We start from the raw sequence: 22,749 nt of genomic DNA, 5'->3' as shown, positions 1-22,749 counted from the left end.
TCCCGCCCGGTTCTCCACTGGAACGAGAGATGACTTAAAGACATTCTAAAAAAAAAAAAAAAAAAAAAAAAAAAAAAGACATTCTCAGCCTCAGCTTTACACTACTTTTAAAAAATACTTGCCTACACTTCTTTAAAATGTTTTTAAAAAGTTATTTGTTGGGGGCAGCCCTGGTGGCCCAGCGGTTTAGCGGTTTAGCGCCGTCCTCAGCCCAGGGCCTGATCCTAGAGACCAGGGATGGAGTCCCACGTCGGGCCCCCGGTGTGGAGCCTGCTTCTCCCTCCTCCTGTGTCTCTGCCTCTCTCTCTCTCTCTCTCTCATGAATAAATAAATAAAATCTTAAATATAAATAAATAAAAAATTATTTGTTGATTTAAGGCCCCTCCACCCCCAACGTGGGGCTCGAACTCACGAGATCCAGAGTCACACGCTCTGCATCTGAGCCAGCCAGGCGCCCCTCACCTAAGCTTTGTATTTACAGTTTCTCATCTCCTTTCATCCCACATCCCTGGGGGATCCTATACTCCTTCTTACCCATTTTACAGAGAGAACAGGCTCTTACAGAAGTCCCTGGCCAGAGGGCACGCGGCTAACAAGAGGCAGATTCAGGAGCCAAGCTCTGCTCCCCGCGTGATCCGCAGCTCAGCGTCTTTGAGTTCTTTATTTGCTGGTGGGGCCCCACCTGGAGAGAAAGGTGCCTGGAGTCCGCTCTGACCGGCCTCCCCTGCGGGTCAGGAACGCACAGGGCGCAGCCCGCACCCCCTGGAGCAGGTGCAGCACGAGGAGCGGAGCAGGGGGCGTTTGGCAGAAGCACCAACACATCTCTGGGTTTTCCTCCCAGGGGAGCCGCAGGCTATTCCCCGGGCCTGAACCTTGGCTGGGGGACTGGGCGGGGGGGTGGGGGTGTGGCAAGAACAAGGCAGACCCTAGCTGTGTCCTTCCTTCCTTCCCTCCAACCTTCCTTTCCAGACTCATTCATCTGCTGGATCTGGCCTCACGCTGAGCCCCAAAGACTGAGGCCCCCAGTCGGCCCCCCTGTGGCTGGTGCTGGTGCTGGAGGCGTCAGACACTGAGTGGCAGCCCGAGTCTGGACGTTCCTCCAGGGCTGGGGAGCCACGGTGGGGTTTTGAGAGGACCTGGGGGGGAGGGGGGGTCCCATATAGAGTCTGGGTGGGGACGAGGGCGTCTGCTCCTAAACAGGCCTTTGGCTGCTGGGGTTGAGGCAGGGGTGAGGCTTGTGGGGAAGATCAGAGAAGGTCCTGCCTCAAGGAGGATGTGAGAAAGCAGGCCCTCGGGACAGGACGGAGACAGGCTCAGGGTCCAGAGATCCGGACGGGCTCAGACGTGCCCAGAGCGTCCAGCGCCCCCGCCCCCGCCCCTGCTGGAGATCGGATATCCTCCTGGCCACGGTCCAGCTGCAGGTAGGGAGGGGGGTTTGCTTTGATCCTCTCCCAGACCAGCCCCCACCCCGTGACTAGGAGCGGGGGTGGGGGAGGATGGGGGTGGGGGGTGGGAAGGGGACCGGTGGAGGTTTCTAGAAGCCGCCTGGGACCTTGGCCAACTTCCATAAGATCCCAGGGTGGCTGTGGGTGGGGCCCACAGCCAAGATCAAACCCAGTCTCAGGGAAGCTCCCAAGCCTCAGTTTTCCTTTCTGTAAAGTGGGCACGACTGTAACACTGCGGGATAGGGTCACGGCGTTGGCGTTCAGCCTGGAGATCGGGGTTCGCCAGCCCGGGCACAACGACACATGGCTCCAGATCATCCTGTGGGGCTGCGGGGGGCTGTCCTGTGCATCCCGGCATCGCTGGCCCCCACCCAGTAGACTCCAGGGGCACCCCCCACCGCAGGTCGTCACAGCCAAAGATGTTTCTAGGCATCGTGCAGGGTGCCCTGAGTCACCCTGGGAGACAACCACCATACTAGAAAATTCTCCGTGGGCGGGGGGGTGGGGGGGTGTCTGCAGCTGCACGGACAAACAGGGACCAAACCAGCGAACACGTTCAGTCCACTGGGCTTGAAGGCTGAGCTCCAAGCCCAGTTCTAAGGCAGAACATGAATTAAGCTCCTTAACCCCTCGACGTCCTGACACAGTCACTGTCCCGCTCTGGGAGCGCTGGACCGAGGCGCAGGCAGCTTCGGTAAACAGCTCGAGTCACACACCAAGGGCTCAGGGCCACCTCCCTGACCTTCCGAAGGCCCCTGCCCCCCACCCCTTCTTTCTGGTGGCTGGGACCTCAGTCCTCCATCGCCCATCACAGCAGCCCCTCATGCTAAAGGTGTCCATCAAAAATCCCGAGGGTGGCCCAGGTGTCCCAGCAGCGCTAACTACACCCTGATTCATTTTTTTCTTTAAAAAAGTATTTTAATTATTCATGAGAGACACAGAGAGAGGGAGAGACACAGGCAGGGGAGGAGCAGGCTCCCTGCGGGGAGCCCGATGCAAGACTCGATCCCAAGACCCAGGGATCACGCCCTGGGCCCAAGGCAGATGCTCAACCACGGAGCCCCCCAGACGCCCCCGCACCCTGATCCTACCCCGTGTTGGCAAATAAGCATTAAACATTTCAGTGGGGGACACCGCAACCCAGGGCTGGTGTTTACAGCACGAGGACAGTCTGATCACAAACACAAAGGATGGCCTCTCATCTGTACAGAAACACGTGTGTGTGTGCATGTGTGTGTGTGCGAGACTTGTGTTTCCCGTTGTGTCCTCTCCCCTGCCACCTCCCTACCCCCCACCCCGGACTTCCATCTGGAAGTCCCAACCCCCAGGATCCGGAAATACACCCTTGTTTGGAAATAGGGCGATTGCAGATGTGGTGAGTTAAGATGACGTCACTCTGCAGGGTCCCGTGTGGACCCAGTCACAAAGGAAGGATGGACACCGACACACGGGGAGAAGCCAAGTGACCATGAAGGCAGGGAGGTCCAGGCGCCGCTTGGACAGGCCGTGGAGTCCCCTGGACGACCAGCGAGCAGACCCCGGGAAGCGGGGAGAGCCGGGGACAGTGTCCCTGGGGCCGCAGAGGGAGCCAGCTCTGCCCAAGCCCTGCAAGTGCACCTCCAGGCCCTGGCCCCCGGCCCAGTACCTTTCTGTTGTGTAAGGCCCAGGTTTGCGGTGCTTTGTTTCTGCGGCTCCAGCAGTGTGCGCACACGTGTGCACGCGTGTGGGTAGGAAATGTTCTATTAAGTGTAACAGGTTGGGACGCCCGGATGGCTCACCGGTTGGGCACCTGCCTTGGGCCCAGGGCCTGATCCCCCGGGATCGAGTCCCTCGTCGGGCTCCCTGCATGGAGCCTGCTCCTCCCTCTGCCTGTGTCTCTGCCTCTCTCTCTCTCTCTATCATGAATAAATAAATCTTAAAAAAAAAAAAAAAGAAAAGAAACTAACACGAAATTTATGACTTTAGACAGCTGTGGTTCCTGCTTTTAAGGAGAGCTAGGTGGGTTGTTTTTTTTTTTTTTAAGACTTTATTTATGGGGCAGCCCGGGTGGCTCAGGGGCAGCCCGGGTGGCTCAGAAGTTTAGCACCGCTTGCGGCCCAGGACCTGATCCTAGGGACCCGGGATCGAGTCCCACATCTCATTAATAAATAAAATTAAAAAAAAAAAAGACTTTATTTATTTTAGAGAAAGAGAGCGCAAGTGGGGAGAGAGAGTATCCCAAGTGACTCGATGCTGACTGCAGAGCCCTTCATGGGGCTCAATCTCATGACCCTGAGATCATGACCTGAGATCATGGCCTGACCTAAACCAAGAGTGGGTGGCTGACCCAGCTGAACCACCCAGGCGCTCCTACCGAGGCCTAAGTACTGAGAGACCTTTCTGTAGCTAAGAAAAAACAAGGGGCGCCTCGCTGCTTCAGTTATTGGACACACGACTCTTGATCTTGGGGTCATGAGTTCGAGCGTGAAGCCTACTGGAAAAAAAAGAAAAGGAAAAAATGATTTATAATTTCAGGGCAGAAAGGACCTGCTGTCAAATAAATCACGAAGGATGTAAAGTCAAATTATAGTAGGAACACTGCTGCTTGTGTGTCGCTTGTTTGGGGTTGTGGGTGTGTATGGGCTGCATGAATTGGACGGAATCCAATGCAGTTTGGACTGGAAACCCTTATTTTTTCTAGAGAATATCCATGCAGCAAGATCTTTTTCTTGATCCCCAGGAGCTGCAAATTGCTTTCAAAATCAACCTCAGGGGTGCCTGGGTGGCTCAGTCCGTTAGGCGTGGGACTCTTGGTTTCGGCTCAGGTCATGATCCCGGGCTGCCTGGACGGAGCCCCTCTTCTGGCGGCAGGCTCTGCGCGGAGTCCGCTGGAAATCATCTCCCTCTCCCTCTGCTCCCTCCCTGCTTGCTCTCTCTGTAAAATAAATAAATATTCTTAAAAAAAAAAAAAAAAGGAGGGGGGAATCCCTGGGTGACTCAGCGGTTTAGCCCCTGCCTTCCGCCCAGGGCATGATCCTGGAGTCCCAGGATCGAGTCCCGCGTGGGGGTCCCTGCATGGGGCCTGCTTCTCCCTCTGCTGTGCCTCTGCCTCTCTCTGTCTTTCATAAATAAATAAACAAACAAATAAACAAACAAATAAATAAATAAAATCTTTAAAAAAAGAAAACCGACCTCAAAAGATATCATTTCTTTCTGACCTGCAGGATGACCCTGAATTCCTTGGGTGGTACCTTGGGGGGCGGGGAGGACAGTTTCTAAGGCAACCCCTTGTCAATCAAGCCAAAGAGGCGGGGTTCCCCATCTTCTTGCCTGGACTTCTCACCTAGGTTTTTGTTTAACGCAGCGGAGGGAGGCGAGGGCGGTGTGTCCCAAGAAGCAGTAGAGCAGGGTCTGGAATCTGGATCCGTCAAAATTCCAGGGCACGCTCATCCCACTCAGCCCCGGGCTGCCTCTTAGGGAAGCAGGTTGTGCGGAGCTTTAATTCACATACCATACAATGCACCCATTTAAAGTGTGCCATTCTGAGGTTTTTAGTATATTTAGACTTATGCAACCATCACCGCGGTCTAATTTTAGAACATTTTGATCACTCAAAAAGGAACTCCATGCCCATTAGCAGCTTCTCCCCCATTGCCTGTCCCCGCGAATTCCCCAGCCCCAGGCATCCACTAACTTTCCGTCTCTGCGGATTTATTTGCCTGTTCTGGACATTTTGTATGAATGGAGCCACACACTTGTGGTCTTTTGTGACTGGCGTCTTTCACTGAGCATCATGTTTTCAAAGTTCACCCCCGTTGTAGCATGAATCAGCAATTTATTCCTTTTTTTTTTTTTTTTTAAGTTTATCTTCGTGACCCCTACATCTAACGTGGGGCTTGAACTCATGACCCGGAGATCAAGAGTCACAGGCTCCTCTGACTGAGCCAGCCAGGCGCCCCTTATTTGTTTCTTTTTATGGCCACTGATATTCTATTAGATTGAATGGACCACATTTTGTTTGTTAATCAACTGATGGGCTTTGGAGTTATTTCTACTTTTCGGCCATTCTGAATCATGCTGCTGTGAACATTTGTGGACAAGTTCCTGCGTAGACATGTGTTCTCCATTCTCTTGAATTCACCTCTAGGAAGGGGGTTTCTGGATCACCTGGTAACTTCATGTTTAATGTTTTGAGGAACTGCTAGGCTGTTTTCCAAAGCACTTGCCTCTGAGAAATTTACTGTATTTCACACATTTGCTTATTCAACAAATACGGATTGAGCAACTCCTAGGGGCACTGTTCTAGGTGCTGGAAGTGTTAAAAACCACTCCCCCATAAAAGAGCCTCTTGGGGCAAGTCACCAAAGTGGGGCTTAATGCCTAAGCCAATTACAGCTTCAGCCTCCCCCAGAAATGTTAGGTCTTACTGGGTCAGCCAGGAACTTTCCCTCCTCACCCCAAAGGAAAATGAGAGAATCTGCATAGTAAGACCTCCAGCTCTTGCCCTGCTAAGGGAAAGTCACCTTGCGAGTAGGAACAATTCTTTTCTCTTGCTAAGAACATCTTCTCCCCTTTTTCCTTCCTCTATAACTTCCCTTTAAAAATTTTATTTATTTATTTATTTATTTATTCATTCATTCATTCATTCATGAAGATACAGAGAGAGAGAGAGAGAGAGAGAGGCCGGGACACAGGCAGAGGGGGAAACAGGCTCCATGCAGGGAGCCCAATGCGGGATTCGGATTCGATCCCAGGAACCCAGGGTCATGACCTGAACCAACAACTGAGCAGCCCAGCCGTCCCTAACCTTCCATTTTGTTCACCTCTTTGGAGCCCCCTTCTACTTGCTAGATGGGATACTGCTCCACCCATGAATCCCTCAACAAAGCCACTTAGATTTTCAAATTTATTCTGTTAAAATTTTGTTCTTTGGGGGGCGCCTGGCCGGCTCAGTCATAGAGCATGTGACTCTTGATTTCTGGGTGGGCCCACGTTGGGGGTAGAGCTTACTTAAATAAAACTGAAAACAAAACTGTTATGTAGCAGAGGAAACAAACACATGGGGAACAAATAAGGTGTATGGGGGAAACCTCATTGAGAAGCTGACATTTCAGCAAAGACCTGAAGGAGATCAAGCCATGAGCCAGGCGGATAATCTGGAGGAAAGGGCACACCAGGTGCAAAAGCCTGGAGGCGGGAGTGAGAGAAAGGGACCTATTTGTATGTGAGGGACATCAGGAGGTGGAGAAGGCAGAGGAGGGCAGGGCGGTGATGTGGGAGAGTTGTTTGGGGACTAACGGGACATCGTGAGCATCCAGCGGCCGCAGCTGTCATCCTGGGAGTCGGGGAAGTCCCAGCCCAGGCCACAGGACCACGCTGCCGCCTGGGGCTCCCCCAGATCCCAGAGCAGAGCCTCCTGCCCCTCCATCTCCACGGGGTCCCAGCCCCGGGCCTCAGCTTCGGGCATCCCAGCCTCCTGGTCCTGCACATCGTGCAAGGTCCCCATTGCACGGGAGGGAAAGCGGAGCCTCCGGGGGAAGAGCAGCCCCCGCCCGCGCACTGCGGGGCTGGGCACAGCGGGACGCCGGGGGCCCTAACTTCAGGGACTAGCGGGTAACTTCCCCGCCGGGTTTGCAAGATACGAAGACAGGTCCCACCTCGTCCTGGAGCGGGGGGTGGGGGAGACCGCCACGCCGCGGGGAAGGACCTTAACCCCCTTCCCTAGCAACCGGCCGCCGTCTCCATGGCAACCAGGGAGGGGCGCGATCTCGCCGGGCAGGTCCCGGGATCCCGCTGGGGCGGGGAGTCTCGCCTTGGCCGGGAGAGGAGGAGTCCGCGCCGCCCCTGCTGGCCCTTTAAGGGGCTCCGCCCGGCGCGGCCCCAAGGCGCCCCGATTGGCCCCGAGAGCGGCCGAGCGCAGCCGAACTTGACGCACCCGCCCGCGGCCTTCCCCGTCCACCTCCCACGCGGCCCAGCGGCTGCCCCAGCCAATCGCCGGCCGGCGCGCCAACCCTCATCTGCATGGCCACGCCCCAGGGAAAGCCTGCACCCAATCGGACGGCTCGCGGAGGCCGCATTAGCATGCCGGGGGCGGGGCGAGCGGCAGGGGCGGGCTCGGGGCGGTTGGTTGGAGCGTCGCAGCAGCCGAGAGGTCCGGGAAAGTTTCTTTGGAGGTGAAAACAGCCGCGGAACTCGGGGCCCTGCGAGGGGGCGGGGGCGCGGGGGTCCCGGGACCGGGGAGGGGCCCCTCCCGGACCGGGGGAGAGTGGGCCCGGCCCTCCCGGGGGGCGATCGCCCAACAAAGGATCCCTGGGGCGCCCGCCCTCGAGGGCCTCCCCGCCCCTGGATCCGGCCCCCCCAAACACCCCGGGCCCGGCATTCCGGGATCCCCCGCCGGCCCGGCCCGTCGGCGGCTCGGGCGCCGCTCACCCGGCCACGCGTCTGCCTTCCAGGTGGGGCCGGGAGCGGCCATGTCCCACGGCTCCAAGCAGCCCGGCGCGGCCGCCGCGTGAGTGCGACTCCCCTCCCCCAGCCCACTCGGGTCTGCAGCCCCGCCCCCGCCCTCCCTGTCGGAGCTCGTCGCCCCTCGCCCCTCGCCCCTCGCCCCCGGGTCTTGACTCCCCCCACTGCCGGGCAGGACCTCCCCGCACGCCCCCAGCTCCCCGCCCCGGTTCCTCCCGGGGGTCTCTCCCGCCCCCCACCCCCGTGCTTCCGTCCCGGCCCGCGGATAGTGACCCCCGCAGAGCCCTGCTCCCGGGCCCCGGGCCCCAGGCCCCTCTGTGCCAGCTCCGCGGTCGGGATGGACGTGAGGGCGGCGGTGACCCTGGCGTCCCGTGGCTCCAGGCCGGCGGGCGGCAAGGCTCCGGGACCGCACGGGGGCTTCGTGGTGGCCGTCAAGCAGGAGCGCGGCGAGGGCCCCCGGGCCGGCGAGAAGGGGTCCCACGAGGAGGAGGTGAGTCCCTGCGCCGTGGTGGGGGCAGCCCTGGGGCTCGCCCCTCGCCTGGAAGCTCCACCCCGGGCTGGATTTGAATTAGCTGCGGCCCCGCCCGCAGTCCTGATTTTCCTCCCGGAGCTGAGGCCCCGCCCCGTGCCGCGTGCCACGCCCCCGGAGGTCCGCGGCCTCGGAGCCCAGGCCCCGCCCACCGCCAAATGTCCGGTGGGAGGCACCTTCCCGTCGTCCCGCGGGGCTTTCCTCCGGCGAGAAGCCACGCCCACGCCAGGTGCCACGCCCACTCGCCGTCGCGGGGCCCAACCCGGCTCCTTGTGCCCCGCGCCCGGGATCGCCCGGGACCTCCGATCCGTCACCCACGCGGCCGGCGTTCCCCGAAACCCGCCCTCTCCCAGTTCTGGCCCTTGATCAAGCCATACCTGCAGGTTTCCAGGATAGGCCCCGCCCAGCCCTCTAGCCCCGCCCCAACCCTCCAGGCCCCTCCCAACGGCGCGGAGTGGGTACTGTTCTGCAGCCCGTGAAGAAGCGCGGCTGGCCCAAGGGCAAGAAGCGGAAGAAGATCCTGCCAAATGGGCCCAAGGCACCGGTCACCGGCTACGTGCGCTTCCTGAACGAGCGGCGCGAGCAGATTCGCACGCGCCACCCGGATCTGCCCTTTCCCGAGATCACCAAGATGCTGGGTGCCGAGTGGAGCAAGCTGCAGCCGGCGGAGAAGCAGGTGGGGACCACTGACCTTGCCCCGCCCACTCGGACACTGCCCTGCGGCCACATCCCCCAAAGGGCTTCCGCGGGGAGCACTGACCACCCTTGAGCCCTCCCCAGCAGGCGGAAGGAGGGGAGGGTCACAATAAGCAGGAATCCACGGAAAGCTTGATAACCAACACGGAGAGGTCTAAAGAAGTAGGAGTGGGGGCCGGATTTTTATGTGATAGCTCTTGGTTTTCAAATCCTGCTAATTAAAGTTGCAAAAATATAGGAAACAAAACACACCACCAGTTTGCACCCTCTAAGTGGGATTTCACCAAGCAAAATGGGTGTGGGAGCCCAGCCCAGCCTGGAGATGGGAGCCTGCCCTCAGACAACTGGGAGAGGCTTTTAAAGGCAAGAGTTTGGGGGAGGAAGGTGCCCCGCACAGCAGGCCGAGGAGCCGGGTTCACCTCCAAGGAGGGAGCTGTGGGAAGGTGCGGTGTTGGCCTTGGAGGCCGGCCGCCCCTGCCCCTGGGCTGGGACAAGCCTTCCGCTGCCCCCACCAGCGGTACCTGGATGAGGCCGAGCGGGAGAAGCAGCAGTACATGAAGGAGCTGCGCGCCTACCAGCAGTCGGAAGCCTACAAGATGTGCACGGAGAAGATCCAGGAAAAGAAGATCAAGAAAGGTGGGAAGGGCCCCAGCCCCCAGGCAGCTGGGTGCGGGCTCTGAGACAGGTGACCCAGGCAGACCGACCTGCCCTCCTCCATGGGACTCAGTCCCATGAAGACGAGACAGCTGTGGGTGGACAGGGCTGAGCAGTGCCAACACGGGGGCACACAGACACTGGGGGTCCTCACAGGAGCCTGCCCCAGGACAAGTAGGGCTAACCTGGGGGGGGTCCCAGGCAGGGGGGACAGCACTTGCATTGCAAAGCAATGTGTGGGCCCCTGCCAGGCTGATCCTGCCCTCCTCCCTCCCCCACCAGAGGACTCGGGCTCTGGGCTCATGAATACGCTCTTGAATGGACACAAGGTAAGTACCCCTCCTCCTAGGACCATGCCTGGGTGAGAAAGGTCTGTAGGTCTTTAGACCCTGGGTGAGCCAGAGCCAGCTCTCATGGGAGGAAGCAGTGCCGGGCCTCCAAGTGTGCCAGCCGACGTGGGGCAGCCACATGGTGGGAATGTTGTTAAAAGGACGTCGATGCAGACGGCCAGAGGAATCCCTCTCAAGCTTGAGGGACGTCCCAGAGGGGTTGTAGCTGCCCCACCCCCCCATCATCACCTTGTCCTGTCGTCCCAGGGTGGGGACTGTGATGGCTTCTCCACCTTCGACGTCCCCATCTTCACTGAAGAGTTCTTGGACCAAAACAAAGGTGAGCGCTGACCAGGGGTTCTTGGGGAGGGTGCGCGGGCCAAAAGGGTGCCAAGGCCGCAGGGGGCGGGGGTGGTGGTGGTGGGGAGCATTTAGCACTCCCAACAAGCTGCGGCGCCCACCTCCCCCGCCCCGCGTGGGGCTGCAGGCAGAGCAGGACAGCCGGCCTGGCAGGGAGGCCCAGCTAAGGCAAAGGCCCCTCGCAGGGCAGGGAGGGCAGGGAGGAAGCGCAGGCTCTGACCCGGCTCCCCCATGCCGCAGCGCGGGAGGCAGAGCTGCGGCGCCTGCGCAAGATGAACGTGGCCTTCGAGGAGCAGAACGCCGTGCTGCAGAGGCACACGCAGAGCATGAGCAGCGCGCGGGAGCGCCTGGAGCAGGAGCTGGCGCTGGAGGAGCGGCGGACGCTGGCGCTGCAGCAGCAGCTCCAGGCCGTGCGCCAGGCGCTCACCGCCAGCTTCGCCTCGCTGCCGGTGCCGGGTGCGGAGGCCCCGCCCCGCCGAGCCCCGCCCCGCCCCTCCGAGCCCGGGCCCCGCCCACTCCCGCCCCGCCCCGCCGGCCCCACCTCCTGGCCCCCGCCCCCGGCCGTGCGACTCCAGCTCCGAAGGACCGTCCCGGTCGTGAGCAGAGCACGCGCCCGCCCCGCTGACCCCTGCCCCGCCCCCCTCCTCCCTGGCCTTCCGCGCTGCGGCCGCAGCTGACAGCGGCTACTTCCTCCTCCCGGGTTTGGATCCCCCGGAACCCGCCCCCGGGGCTGCCCCTCACCACTTAGCACCCTCTGCCCCCTGCCGCACAGCTGGCCTTGGTTTTTCCGGGTCTAGACGTCCTGATCTCCCACCTGACCCCACCGACGCGCCGCGCCTCTGGCCCCGCGCCCCGGGACCCTGCCCCTGCAGACCCCCACCCCCTGACCTCTGCTCCTGTGGAACCCCGGCTGCGTCGGCCCCCCTCCTCCGCTGGGCCCCGGTGACCGGTCCCTGCCCTCTCCAGGCACGGGCGAGACGCCCACTCTCGGCACCCTGGACTTCTACATGGCTCGGCTGCACGGCGCCATCGAGCGCGACCCCGCCCAGCACGAGAAGCTCATCGTCCGCATCAAGGAGATCCTGGCCCAGGTCGCCAGGTGTGTGCCCGGGGCGGTGGGGCCGCCCTGCGCGGGCGGTGGGGGGCTGCCTGGGGCCCCGCGGACATGAGGCCGCCGCCACCCGGGACCTGCCAGGTGGGGCCTGTTTGATGCCCGCGGCCGGTGCGCTGGGTGGCGCTGATCAGATCGGGTACTTTACTGCTGCCGGTGGGGTGTGCTAGTCCCCCTTGGCCAGTGGGATCCCCTGGGAGGCTAGAACGTCCCCACAGCTGCTCGGTGGGTTTGGGTGGCTTCCAGCTGCCCGAGACCCAGGGCGATAAATGATGGGGGTTCCCCGTCACCCGTCTTCTCTCCTGTCACAGTGAGCATCTATGAGGGTGTCTGCAGCCCCACGGATCCAGAGAAGACCAAGCTTTGGTCATGGCCCCTTCTCTACCCCCATGGAGGAGGATTGGGGGTCCACCTTTTGGGGCCATGCCCAATCCTGCACCTTGGGGGCTCCAGCCCCCCTAAAATTAAATTTCTACAGCATCCCTCTAGCTTTCAATTTCCCCAGCCCCCTGAACCCAGAAAGATCACCTGCTGTACACGATATACCTAGAACCCATAGCCCCGAGGCCCGGCAAGGCCTGCTCGCCTTGCACATGACACTACAGGGATGGGGGAGCACCACAGGGCTGCGGAACCCGGGACACAAGGGGACCTGCGGCAGCTGGCTCGCCCAGTGTGGGGAGGGTTACACCTGCTGCACCCGACCGGGCCAGGGACAGGGTAGAGAAAGCCCACCCCTGACACGCTGGGACCCCCAGCAGGTGCTCACCACAGGTGCCCCCACACAGGCAGGCACACTGCAGGGACACGGTCTCGTACCCGGGGCGGGGCCCTCTGCTTGTGACCTCAGATTCCTGCACCCCAGAATTGAGGGGGCTGGTACTGACCACCCCTCCCTCATTCAGCCGAGGGACCTTTGTGGAGGCAGCCTCTGCCTTTGCTCAATCTGGACTTTTTAAATAAAAAAAGTGGAATTTGAATTCCAAGCTTGTGAATGTTTTTTTCTGGGGGGGGAGGGGAGGTGGGCCAAAAGATGTGCCAAGGGCTCCCAAGACACCCCCGCTGGGTGTCCCAGGCCTGCCCACCCCTGGCAGCCACTAACCCCCTTTCTGTCTGGATGAACCTGTCCTGGATGTTTCACGGAAATGGACTCACACACCTGTGGCCTCCACCATGGGCTCAGGGTCCATCCCCAGGGCGGCACCTGTCGGCACCTCGCTCTTTTTCGTGGCTGAATAATATTCCAGCGTGTGGATGGACCACATTCTGTTGATCCCTTCACCCGCTGATGAACATTTTGGTTGTTTCCACCTCTTGGCTGCCGCGAGTCGGGCTGTGTGAACACGCGTGGACAGGCGTTTGAACACCTGCTTCCAATTCGGCAGGCTCTCTCCCAGGCGTGGGATGCTGTGCTTGACTTACTGAGGAAGCCTCGCTGCGACTTTTTGTTTAATGCGCTATTGAAGACATCCCAAAATTTTTGGAGAACAACTTGACAAACGCCCGTATCATGGGTTGAATCATGTCCCCTCAAAAGACGCTGAAGCCCTAAACCCCAGCTCTCAGAATGTGACCTTATTTGGAAATAGGGTCGTTGCAGATATAATTAGTCAGGATGAGGTCATCTTGCAGTGGGGTGGGCCCCTGATCCAATATGACTGGTGTCCTTATAAGAAGATGAAGATGTGGACAGCCACGTGACCAGAGAGCAGAAATGGGAATAACGCAAGCTGCCAGAGAGCGCCGAGGAGCGCCCGCCGCCCCGGCAGCTACGACAGGCTGGGAAGGGCTCTACCGAGGGCTCGAGGGCTCGGCGGCAGCGGGGCCTTGCTGACAGGCTGACGTCACACTTCGGGCCCCTGGAACCGAGAGACAGCAAATCCCTGTGGTTTTAAGCCCCCCTCAGCCCGGAGAGACTCGCACAGCCAGACGTCGCCACCTCCCCGACCCCAGGTCCCTTGTCTGCCCCACACACCGCCCCCGCCAACGGCACAGGTACCCCCATCCCGAATTTGGAGTATATAGCAGGCGGGTCTTTATATACTTTGAGCACGCAAGTATGTCTTCCTCGAAGAGTACCGCTTTGATGGGGTTTGGTTTTTTTTGTTCAGTTTTCAAAGGTTTGAAAGTGTACAAGTCTGTGGTTTCTAGCGTATTTACAAAGTTGTGCAATCATCGGCACAATCGAATTCCAGAACATTTCTGTTGCCTCAAGGAGAAACCCCGTACCCCTCTCAGCCACCGCACCCCCCCCACCTCCATCAGCCCCTCGGGGACACGAGCCCCCCTGCCTGTCCCAGGACGAGCCCGGCCCAGACGTGTCACACGCGTCTGCTCACACGCAGGCGGGGCCTCCTGTGTCTGGTCCCCCACCCCCACCCCTCGGCCCCGCCAAGCGTCATGTTTTCAAGGCTCGTCCATGGTAACACACGGCGTGTTTTGCAGGCTTTTAAACTTGACATTACATTTTCTTACATTGTCCAAAGCCTTCTGGGACTTGCCTTTTTCCATCAACGCTTGGTTTCTGAGATTCTCCCAGGGCGGGAGGCCCCTCTTTGGGCCACTCCGTGGCATTCCAGGGCCGCTGACTGTAAGAGCCAACATTCTCATTGTTGGATGCCTCGATGTTGCGTCCCAGGGGATTCCGACAGGTGCCTCCCGGGGGCCAGAGCCTCCTTCCCTCCTGTGACCTGGGAGTCCATGCCTTTCCTCACTGCAGATTGCCGGGGTGCCTGCTGTCTCCGGGCACCAGACCCCAGGATGTGGCAGCGGGGAGAAGAGGCCAGAGCCCCTGCCCTCCTGGGGCTGACACTGCGGTTGTGGGGACAGCCGGGATACAGGACGATTAAGTAGAACAGTTGATATCTATCAGGTAGGGCTCAATACCAGGGAGAAAAACCTAGGAAAAGGGATTGAGAGGTGGAAGGAGCGGACAACATTTGAGCAAGTAGCTGAGGTGAGGCAGGGACCCGAGCGCATGACTGGGAGATGGCATTCCAGGCAGAAGGAAGAGCACGTGCAAAGGCCCTGGGGCAGGACCCAACCTGGCATTAGAGGAAAGGCAAGGAGGCCGGTATGGCTGGAGCAGCGTGTGCCAGGGGGAGATGGGGAGGAAGGGAGGGCAGGGAGGGCGGCCGGGCTGGTCGTGCAGAGCCTGGCGGGCCTCAGGGAGGACGGAGCCCCCGGGGGCTGCGGCGGGTAGGGACAGGGTGTAGCTGAGGTGATCCCTGGTCCCTGTCCTGCCCTTTCTAGGGTCCTTGCAAGGAGTACATGGGCGCGCTCACTGCCCTGGTCCTCACTGGGGACCCCCGTTTCCGCCCCGTGTGCTGCTCAGGCCCCGCGGCCCGCCCGGCGTCCCCCGGGAGCGCGCAGCTGGCCTAGCAGGGCCCGCGCACCTGGGCCAGACCCCCCTCCGCGGCCCGCGGTGTCGCCTTCCCGGGAGGCTCGGGTTCCCGGATCCCCTTACCCAGCGGCTCGGCTGTCGCGCCCTGGGCCGGGGGAGGGGAGGCTGCAGGAAGCGGCGGATCCGGCGGCGGCGGCGGCGGTGGCGGTGGCGGTGGCCGCGGTGGCCCAGCTCCTCCCGCCATGGAGAGCGCAGCGGCCCACGAGCCCCGGGGCGCCGAGGCCCCGCGCCCGTCCGCGCCCCCGCCCCCGCCCTCGCCCGCGCCCGCGGAGCCCCCCGCCGCGCCCCGCGCGCGTCCGCGCCTGGTCTTCCGCACGCAGCTGGCGCACGGCAGCCCCACGGGCAAGATCGAGGGCTTCACCAACGTCCGCGAGCTCTACGCCAAGATCGCCGAGGCCTTCGGGATCGCGCCCACAGAGGTGAGGACCCCCGAGGTCCCCCCGTTCCCCGCGCCAGAGCCCCCCCCCACGCCGTCTGAGCGGGGAGAGGGGTGGAGCCCGGGGCGCGGGGCTGGGGGCCCGGACCTCCCCTCCCGGGTGCACGGGCTCCCATCAGCGGGTCTCAGAGACACGCCGCTCACATCCTGGGGGCCCCGTACCCCAGACACCCTCTTGGCTCGCCCTGCGCAGAGGGCCTGCGTCGGGGTCAGCGGGTCCCTAGCCTCCCCGGAGCCCTGCGCTGGGCCAGCTAAGAGCGGACCCCGCCGGCGGGGAGGCGCCTCTGCGGTTCCAGGGCGCGGCGGGGGCCGGGGTTCCAGGTGCGAAGTCGCCGGGGTAGGGGCCGGGCTGCAGGGCGGTGCGGCTCGTGGCCCCCAGGGGGCGCCAGCAGATCCAGAATCGACCCCAAAAGTCGGTCTGGGTGTCAGGGCGCCAATGTATCAAAACTGAAAATCTAGGGGTGACGGGGTGGGGGGGGGCTCTCTTCCTGCCCACAGCCCCCTTATCACCCTGCTCCCCATTCTCAGGGTCTCAGACTCCTTCTTGCCCCTCTACCCCATTCGGAGGGCCCCACACCCCGCCTTGGACTGGGATCCCCAGGGGCTGGGTGACCAGGCCAGTTTCATGCCCCTTTCTGCCTCAATTTCCCTCCCAGGCTCCTGAGCCCATCACCCTGGTTGTTCTGCACAGACAGAGGGCGATGAGCGCTGTCATTAACTCTGGGCTTCCCCTCCCCTTGGGACAGATCTTATTCTGTACCCTAAACAGCCACAAAGTGGACATGCAGAAACTCCTGGGCGGCCAGATCGGGCTGGAGGACTTCATCTTTGCGCACGTGCGCGGAGAGACCAAGGAGGTAGAGGTCACCAAGACTGAAGACGCCCTGGGACTGACCATCACGGACAACGGGGCCGGCTACGCCTTCATCAAGGTGCCCACGGAGGGCGGGTGGCCTCCTGGGGGCTCAGGGCCCTGGGATGAGCCACTACCTGGGCTCTGGGAAGCTGAGGGGGGTGGCTGGGGTGGCCCCCTGAGTGACTCTGGGTCCCTACAGAGGATCAAGGAGGGCAGCATTATCAACCGGATCCAGGCTGTGTGCGTGGGCGACAGCATCGAGGCCATCAACGATCACTCCATCGTGGGCTGCCGCCACTACGAGGTGGCCAAGATGCTCCGGGAGCTGCCCAAGTCCCAGCCCTTCACCCTGCGCCTGGTGCAGCCCAAGAGAGCCTTCGGTGAGGGCCGCCTGGGGCCCAGGGGGCAGGTGGGGTGCTGGCGAGGAGCCCTTCCAGAAGCGGGTTCTCTGGATGCCCAGCACAGTGGACGATGGGGGGACGGGACAGGATGGAAGGTTCTAGATGTCTCTGGTGGCATGACAGAGAGCCTTTGGCACTGTGTCAGGAAGAGGTCGGTAGTCTCTAGATTGTTATGGTCAGTCCAGCATGGGGGCGGCGGGTGAGGAGGTGTCTGGACCTGTTTGGTAACCTGGCTAGGAGGTTTTAAAGTACTGTGGTCAGGCTACGGTCCTGAGAATGTTTTCCCAAGTGAGTTCTAGAATGGTGCCTTTTTTTTTTTTTTTAAGATTTTAATTATTTATTTGAGAGAGAGAGAGAGAGAGAGAAAGCGAGCACAAGGAGGGGGAGCAGCGGGCAGAGGGAGAAGCAGGCTCCCATTGGGCCAGGGAGCCCTATGTGAGGCTCACTCCCGGGACCCCGAGATCATGACCTGAGCTGAAGGCAGATGCTTAACTGACTGGGTCCTCCCACAGGCGCCCCAGCAGGTAATTTTTTTTAATAGCAAGACCTTCTCAAGGAGGGAACCAGCATGTTGCTTCCCATTCCAGCCCCACTTTCCTATTTCTTTACGGACTGGCCTTTGAGTAGCACCATTCTCCAGCAAGAGGTTCTAGAAGCGCCCTGATGCATCTGGAGGGAGGTCCCAGGGAGAATGGGACAGGATGGGGTTCCAGATCTGCCCTGTTGCACAGCAGGGGACCCTGAGAGCCAGGCCCCAACGTTAGGACTGAGTTCTACACAAAGTCTCCTCTAGGTTGACCCTCTGGCTACGGGAGGGTCTCAAGCATTCCTTCTAGAGAGAGTTGTTTTATTTTATTTTTTTTTATTTATTTTATTTTATTATTTATTTATTTTGAGAGAGTTGTTTTAAAAAGAGGAGGGATGGGGCGCCTGTCTGGCTCAGTGAGTGGAGCATGTGATGCTTTTTTTTTTTTTTTTTTGTAGATTTTTAAAAAAGATTTTATTTATTTATTCATGAGACACACACACACACACACACACACACACACAGGCAGAGGGAGAAGCAGGCTCCCTGCTGGGAGCCTGATGCGGGACTCGATCCCAGGACCCCAGGACCCCAGGGTCACCCCCTGAGCTGAAGGCAGACACTCAACCGCTGAGCCACCAGGCGGCCTGGAGCATGTGCCTCTTGATCTCACTGTCGGGAACTCGAGCCCCATGCTGGGCATAGAGATTACTTAAAAAAACGTAAAAAAATAAGAAGAGGAGGGAGATTCAGGGGAAGAGAGGATTCTCAAGGGAGGTCTCTGAAGATTCACCTGTGGACCTAAGGAGGGCTTTGAAGGCTTAGAAGGTTCCAGAAAGGCTCGAGGGCTTACACAGATGCGGGTCTGCCCAGAACGCACGCCCCTCCCCACTCTGTCCCCTGCAGATATGATCGGCCAGAGGAGCAGGAGCAGCAAATGCCCCGTGGAAGCAAAAGTGACCAGTGGGAGGGAGACCCTGCGTCTTCGTTCTGGGGGGGCTGCCACCGTGGAGGAAGTGGTGAGTGAAGGGGAAGGGAGTCTCCTGGGGCTCTTGCACCGAGCACTCGGCAGAGGCGGTGGGACCTCGGGTAAGACCCTCTCCTTCTTCCCGCCTGCTCCCCTCCCTGCCAAGTGGGTCCTCCCTGCGAGGCGGGGCAGCGGCGGGGCACTGAGCTCTGCCTCTGCTCACACCTAAGGGGCGGGGCCTCGGAGGGGCGGGGCCTCGGAGGGGCGGGGCCTCGGGGGCGGGGCCGCGTGGCGGAGCGGGAGGGAGCCAATTTCTGACCCTGTGGTGGATGCTCCTCCCCCAGCCCAGCGAATTTGAGGAGGAGGCGTCCCGGAGGGTGGACGACCTGCTGGAGAGTTACATGGGCATTCGGGACCCAGAGCTGGGTAAGGGGCCAGGGTAAGCCGGGCGGACCCTGGGGGGAGGACAGCCCACGGGGAGGGCGCCGAGGCCCACGGGGAGGCCGGGGCCCGGGGAGCACCCTCACCCGCCTTCCTCCTGCTCGGCCTGCAGCGTCCACCATGGTGGACACCTCCAAGAAGACAGCGAGCGTCCAGGAGTTTGCGCGCCGTTTAGACTCCGTCTTGGGCGAGTTCGCCTTCCCGGACGAGTTTGTGGTGGAGGTGTGGGCCGCCATCGGCGAGGCCAGGGAGGCCTGCGGCTAGTCTGCCCCGGCGCTGAGTGCGGCCCCAGCCCGGAGCCCAGCCCCCTGCCCCAAACCTCCCGGCCGGTTCCCGAAGCCCGGCTCTGCACCACAGCCCGGGCCCCATCTGAGACCCAGCCCCGCTGCAGAGCCCAGGCCAGCCCTGGGGCTGAGTTTACCTCTAGAACCCACAGCAGTGTCGACACCAGTCCCAGCTCTGAGGCCAAGCCCTGCTCTAGACTCCAGGCCGGCCCTGAGGCCGAGTTCATCTCTAGAACCCAAACCACGCCTGAGACCCAACCCAGCTCAGAGACACAGCCTCCTTCCAGAGCCCAGGCCAGCTCTGAGACCAAGTTCGTCTCTAGAACCCCTTCCAGTTCTCAGACCAAGCCCAGCTCTGAGGTCAAGTCTTGCTCTAGAACCAAGCTCAGTTCTGAGACCAAGCCCTGTTCTAGACCCCAGGCCAACCCCGAGACTAAGGTCATTGCTAGAATGCAGTTCGGTTCCGAGAACCAACCCAGCTCCAAAACCCAGCCCTTTCTTAGAACCCAAGACAGCTCTGAAGCTAAACCAAACTCTGAAATCAAGTTAAGGTCTGGATCCCAGATAAGTGTTAAGACACAGCCCGGCTCTGAGACCAATCCCAGTTCTGGAACCCAGCCCAGATCTATGACCAAGACCTGCCACCCAACTCAATCTGACACTGGAACTCAAGACAATCTCATGACTCAGCCGTACGAAGACACCCGGTCTAGCTCAGGAACTCCCATTAGTTCTAGAGCCCAAGTCAGACTCAAGAAACAGCCCAGCAACAGGAGCCACACCAGCTCAGGATTGGAAGATGGCTCCCAAACCCAACGCTGCTCACGAGCCCAGATGCATGCTACAGCTCAGTCCAGACCCAGACCCCAGCCCTGCTCTAAAACCCAACTGCATTCGACTACCCACCCCCATCCTGGGGCCTGGTCCAGTTCCAGCGATGAGTCCAGCTCAGAGAATGAGTCTGGTTTTAGACCCCACCCTAGTGCTACAACCGGGCCCATCTCCAGAAGTCAGACAAGCTCTGAAGCCCCATCCACCTCTGAGGCCAGCCCGGCCTCTGGAGCTCAGCTTGATGCCGAGCCTGGTTCTCACTGTAGAACACAGACCCGCTCTACAATGCCAGCTAACTCTGGGACCCAGACCAACGTTAAGGCCTGGACATTTTCCAGAGCTCAGTCCAGCTCAGGGACGCCACCCAGCTCCAGAACGCAGCTCAATTCTGAAGCACAGACGGGGTCTGAAATCCCTTCCAGCTCCCAAACACAGTCGGTTGTTGGGACCTCACTGAGTTCCAGAATCCAGTTAAACTCTGGAATCCACTCCAGCCCCGGGACCCAGATCAATGCAGCAGCAGATTTATGCTCCACAAATCTGCCTCACTCTGAAGGGAGGCCCAGCTCCAGGACCCAGACTGGCCCAGGAACTCAGTCAACTTCTGGAAGTCAGATCATTTTGGAAACCCTGTCAACTTCTAGATACCAGCTCCAGGCTGCAACCCAGGGCAGCTCTGGAGTCGAGCCGGACTTTGGGAAGCAGACCAGCTCTGGAACTCAGCTCATTTCTAGAGCCCAGCCGAGCTCTGGGGCCCAGATAAGTTCAAGAATTCAGCCCAGCTCCAGTACCCAGCACAGCCCCAGGATTCACTTTGGCCCTGAGACCTGGCCCAACTTGGAAACCCAGAGCAATTCCAGAACCCAGACTATTTCTGAAGCCCAACCCAGCTCTAGAACCCTGATCAGTTCTGGAACCCAGCTCAGCTCTGAGACCCAGCCCAGTGCAAGAATTCAGCCCAGCCCTGGAGCTCAACTTAGCTCCGGAACCCAGCCCAGTTCCAGGATTCAGCTCAGCCCCGAGACTCAGCCCAACTCTGGAACCCAGAGCAGTTCAAGAACTCAGGCCAGATCTGGAACTTACCTTAGTTCTAGAACCCAGACTGTTTCTGGAACCCAGTCCAGCTCCGGGATCCAGACCAGTTCCAGGATTCAGCTCAGCCCTGAGACTCAGCCCAACTCTGGAACCCAGAGCAGTTCAAGAACTCAGGCCAGATCTGGAACTTACCTTAGTTCTAGAACCCAGACTGTTTCTGGAACCCAGTCCAGCTCCGGGACCCAGACCAGTTCCAGGATTCAGCTCAGCCCTGAGACTCAGCCCAACTCTGGAACCCAGAGCAGTTCAAGAACTCAGGCCAGCTCTGGAACTTACCCTAGTTCTAGAACCCAGACTGTTTCTGGAACCCAGTCCAGCTCCGGGACCCAGACCAGTTCCAGGATTCAGCTCAGCCCTGAGACTCAGCCCAACTCTGGAACCCAGAGCAGTTCAAGAACTCAGGCCAGCTCTGGAACTTACCCTAGTTCTAGAACCCAGACTGTTTCTGGAACCCAGTCCAGCTCCGGGACCCAGACCAGTTCCAGGATTCAGCCCAGACCTGAGACTCAGCCCAACTCTGGAACCCAGAGCAGTTCAAGAACTCAGGCCAGCTCCAGAACTTACCTTAGTTCTAGAACCCAGACTGTTTCTGGAACCCAGTCCAGCTCTGGGACCCAGACCAGTTCTGGAACCCAGCTCAGCTTCAAGAACCATCCAAGCTCTGGGACCAAGAACAGTGTAACAATTCAACTCAGCTCTGGAACTCATGTCAGTTCCAGGATCCAGCCTCTTTCTGGAACCCAACCAAGCTCTGGAGCCCAGAGTAGTATAAATATTCCACCCAGCTCTGGAGCCCAGCTTAGCTCTAGAACCCAGTTTACCTCTGAGACCCGGCTCAGCTCTGAAACCCAGCCCAGCTCTAGAACCCTGATCAGTTCTGGAACCCAGCTCAGCTCTGAAATCCAGCCTACCTCAGAGACCCAGCCCAGCTCCAGGATTCAGCTCAGTCCTGAGAACCATCCCACCTCAGAAACCCAGAGCAGTTCAAGAACTCAGCCCAGCTCTGGAACTTACCTTACTTCCAGGTCCCAGCCTGTTTCTGGAACCCAATCCAGCTCTAGAACCCAGACCAACTCAAAGATCCAGCTCAGCTCTAGCAATAGACGCCACCTACAGACCCCTGGCCTTGACCCTAGAACCCAGGCTGATCTCACTCGCCCTGTCCAAAATCAGCCCTCAGGCCCACAACCCAGAGCCCTGACTCGGGCCCCGAGCACAGTCTCTCAGCCTCAGCCGCAGCCCCATGATCTGGTACATGGAACGCAGGCCAGTACCGGCCTGGGCAGAAGCCCACCAACTTCCCACCTGGCCCCACAGCCACAGAGCCCCTCAGCACCCCAGAAACCAGCGCTCTTCCCCAAGCCCCAGCTAGGACCCCAGAAGCCCACCCTACCCCCCATATCTGTTATCTCTAGTTCTGCCCCCAGGGCAGCCGTCCTGCATTCCCAGCCCCCTGAACCTCTAGCCCAGAGACTTGTCCCCTCCCCTACACTCAAGGAGTCGAGGTCTGCTCCTTGGGGGTCCGAGCCCCTGCCCCACCAAGGGGAGCTGTAGCTTGAGGGTAACATAATTGGCTTCCATGGTTCCCCCATCCTGTCTCCTGCCCCTCCCTCCCAGCCTGGGTCCCCTGGAGGCAGCAGGTGACCTCATTCCCCCAGCAGGTGGGGAGGGGGGGAGTGGGGAGAGTGGAAACAGGGGCTTTAGTTTCACTCGGCCTGGCTCTGAGAGGTGTAAGCAGATCCCGGGTCTGTGGAGTGGAAAGCCAGGCGTATGGCGGAGGGGGGCATGTGGGCCGGAGGTGGAGACGTTGGAGCAGGAGACAATTTTGTCCTCATGTACCTCGAGGGCTGGCAGGGAATAAAGGCATCTCCCACCCCTGCAGCTGGGTGCGTCGTTTTTGGGGGACGTTCATGGGAAGGTGGGGGAAGGAGCAGGTGTGAGTGT

At 60.2% G+C, this 22,749-nt stretch overlaps 2 protein-coding genes and 1 long non-coding RNA gene across 4 annotated transcripts; 2 read left to right on the top strand and 1 right to left on the bottom strand.

Annotated features, from left to right (window-relative positions):
• The first annotated feature begins 7,507 nt into the window (after positions 1 to 7,507).
• Positions 7,508 to 12,545, top strand: HMG20B (high mobility group 20B). The gene is made up of 10 exons (XM_077860506.1): positions 7,508 to 7,597; positions 7,877 to 7,932; positions 8,268 to 8,376; positions 8,888 to 9,091; positions 9,627 to 9,747; positions 10,048 to 10,094; positions 10,362 to 10,434; positions 10,695 to 10,910; positions 11,421 to 11,553; positions 11,877 to 12,545. The coding sequence occupies exons 2-10, from the start codon at positions 7,895 to 7,897 to the stop codon at positions 11,887 to 11,889; spliced, it is 954 nt and encodes a 317-aa protein (XP_077716632.1). The 5' UTR covers positions 7,508 to 7,597; positions 7,877 to 7,894; the 3' UTR covers positions 11,890 to 12,545.
• Positions 12,546 to 13,003: 458 nt separating this feature from the next.
• LOC144290858 (uncharacterized) lies at positions 13,004 to 15,157 on the bottom strand. Its single transcript, XR_013358361.1, has 2 exons — positions 15,032 to 15,157; positions 13,004 to 14,464 (listed from the first exon to the last, which is right to left on the bottom strand). It is a non-coding gene; the product is annotated as an uncharacterized LOC144290858 (long non-coding RNA).
• GIPC3 (GIPC PDZ domain containing family member 3) lies at positions 15,151 to 22,686 on the top strand. Of its 2 annotated transcripts, none has more exons than XM_077860502.1 (6): positions 15,151 to 15,387; positions 16,151 to 16,336; positions 16,460 to 16,640; positions 18,094 to 18,206; positions 18,499 to 18,593; positions 18,708 to 22,686. In XM_077860502.1, the coding sequence occupies exons 1-6, from the start codon at positions 15,151 to 15,153 to the stop codon at positions 22,357 to 22,359; spliced, it is 4,464 nt and encodes a 1,487-aa protein (XP_077716628.1). In that variant the 3' UTR covers positions 22,360 to 22,686. The 2 variants fall into 2 exon arrangements, with proteins under 2 accessions (XP_077716628.1, XP_077716629.1); XM_077860503.1 differs by having other exon boundaries at positions 18,499 to 18,580; positions 18,708 to 18,991.
• The last annotated feature ends 63 nt before the right edge of the window (positions 22,687 to 22,749 follow it).

The sequence above is a fragment of the Canis aureus genome, chromosome 19 (assembly GCF_053574225.1).
Source record: "Canis aureus isolate CA01 chromosome 19, VMU_Caureus_v.1.0, whole genome shotgun sequence".
Classification (NCBI taxonomy): Eukaryota; Metazoa; Chordata; class Mammalia; order Carnivora; family Canidae; genus Canis; species Canis aureus.
This window is presented reverse-complemented; position numbering and strand designations above follow the sequence as displayed.

What these genes read in the sequence shown, in the direction of transcription:
- HMG20B (XM_077860506.1), top strand. Translation starts at nt 7,895, where the DNA reads ATGTCCCACGGCTCCAAGCAGCCCGGCGCGGCCGCCGC. An exon ending in CAGCCCGGCGCGGCCGCCGC is followed by an intron (nt 7,933 to 8,267) that starts GTGAGTGCGACT and finishes CCGTGGCTCCAG; the next exon opens with GCCGGCGGGCGGCAAGGCTC. An exon ending in GTTCTTGGACCAAAACAAAG is followed by an intron (nt 10,435 to 10,694) that starts GTGAGCGCTGAC and finishes CCCATGCCGCAG; the next exon opens with CGCGGGAGGCAGAGCTGCGG.
- GIPC3 (XM_077860502.1), top strand. Translation starts at nt 15,151, where the DNA reads ATGGAGAGCGCAGCGGCCCACGAGCCCCGGGGCGCCGAGGCCCCGCGC. An exon ending in CTGCCACCGTGGAGGAAGTG is followed by an intron (nt 18,207 to 18,498) that starts GTGAGTGAAGGG and finishes CTCCTCCCCCAG; the next exon opens with CCCAGCGAATTTGAGGAGGA. An exon ending in GAGCTGGGTAAGGGGCCAGG is followed by an intron (nt 18,594 to 18,707) that starts GTAAGCCGGGCG and finishes CTCGGCCTGCAG; the next exon opens with CGTCCACCATGGTGGACACC.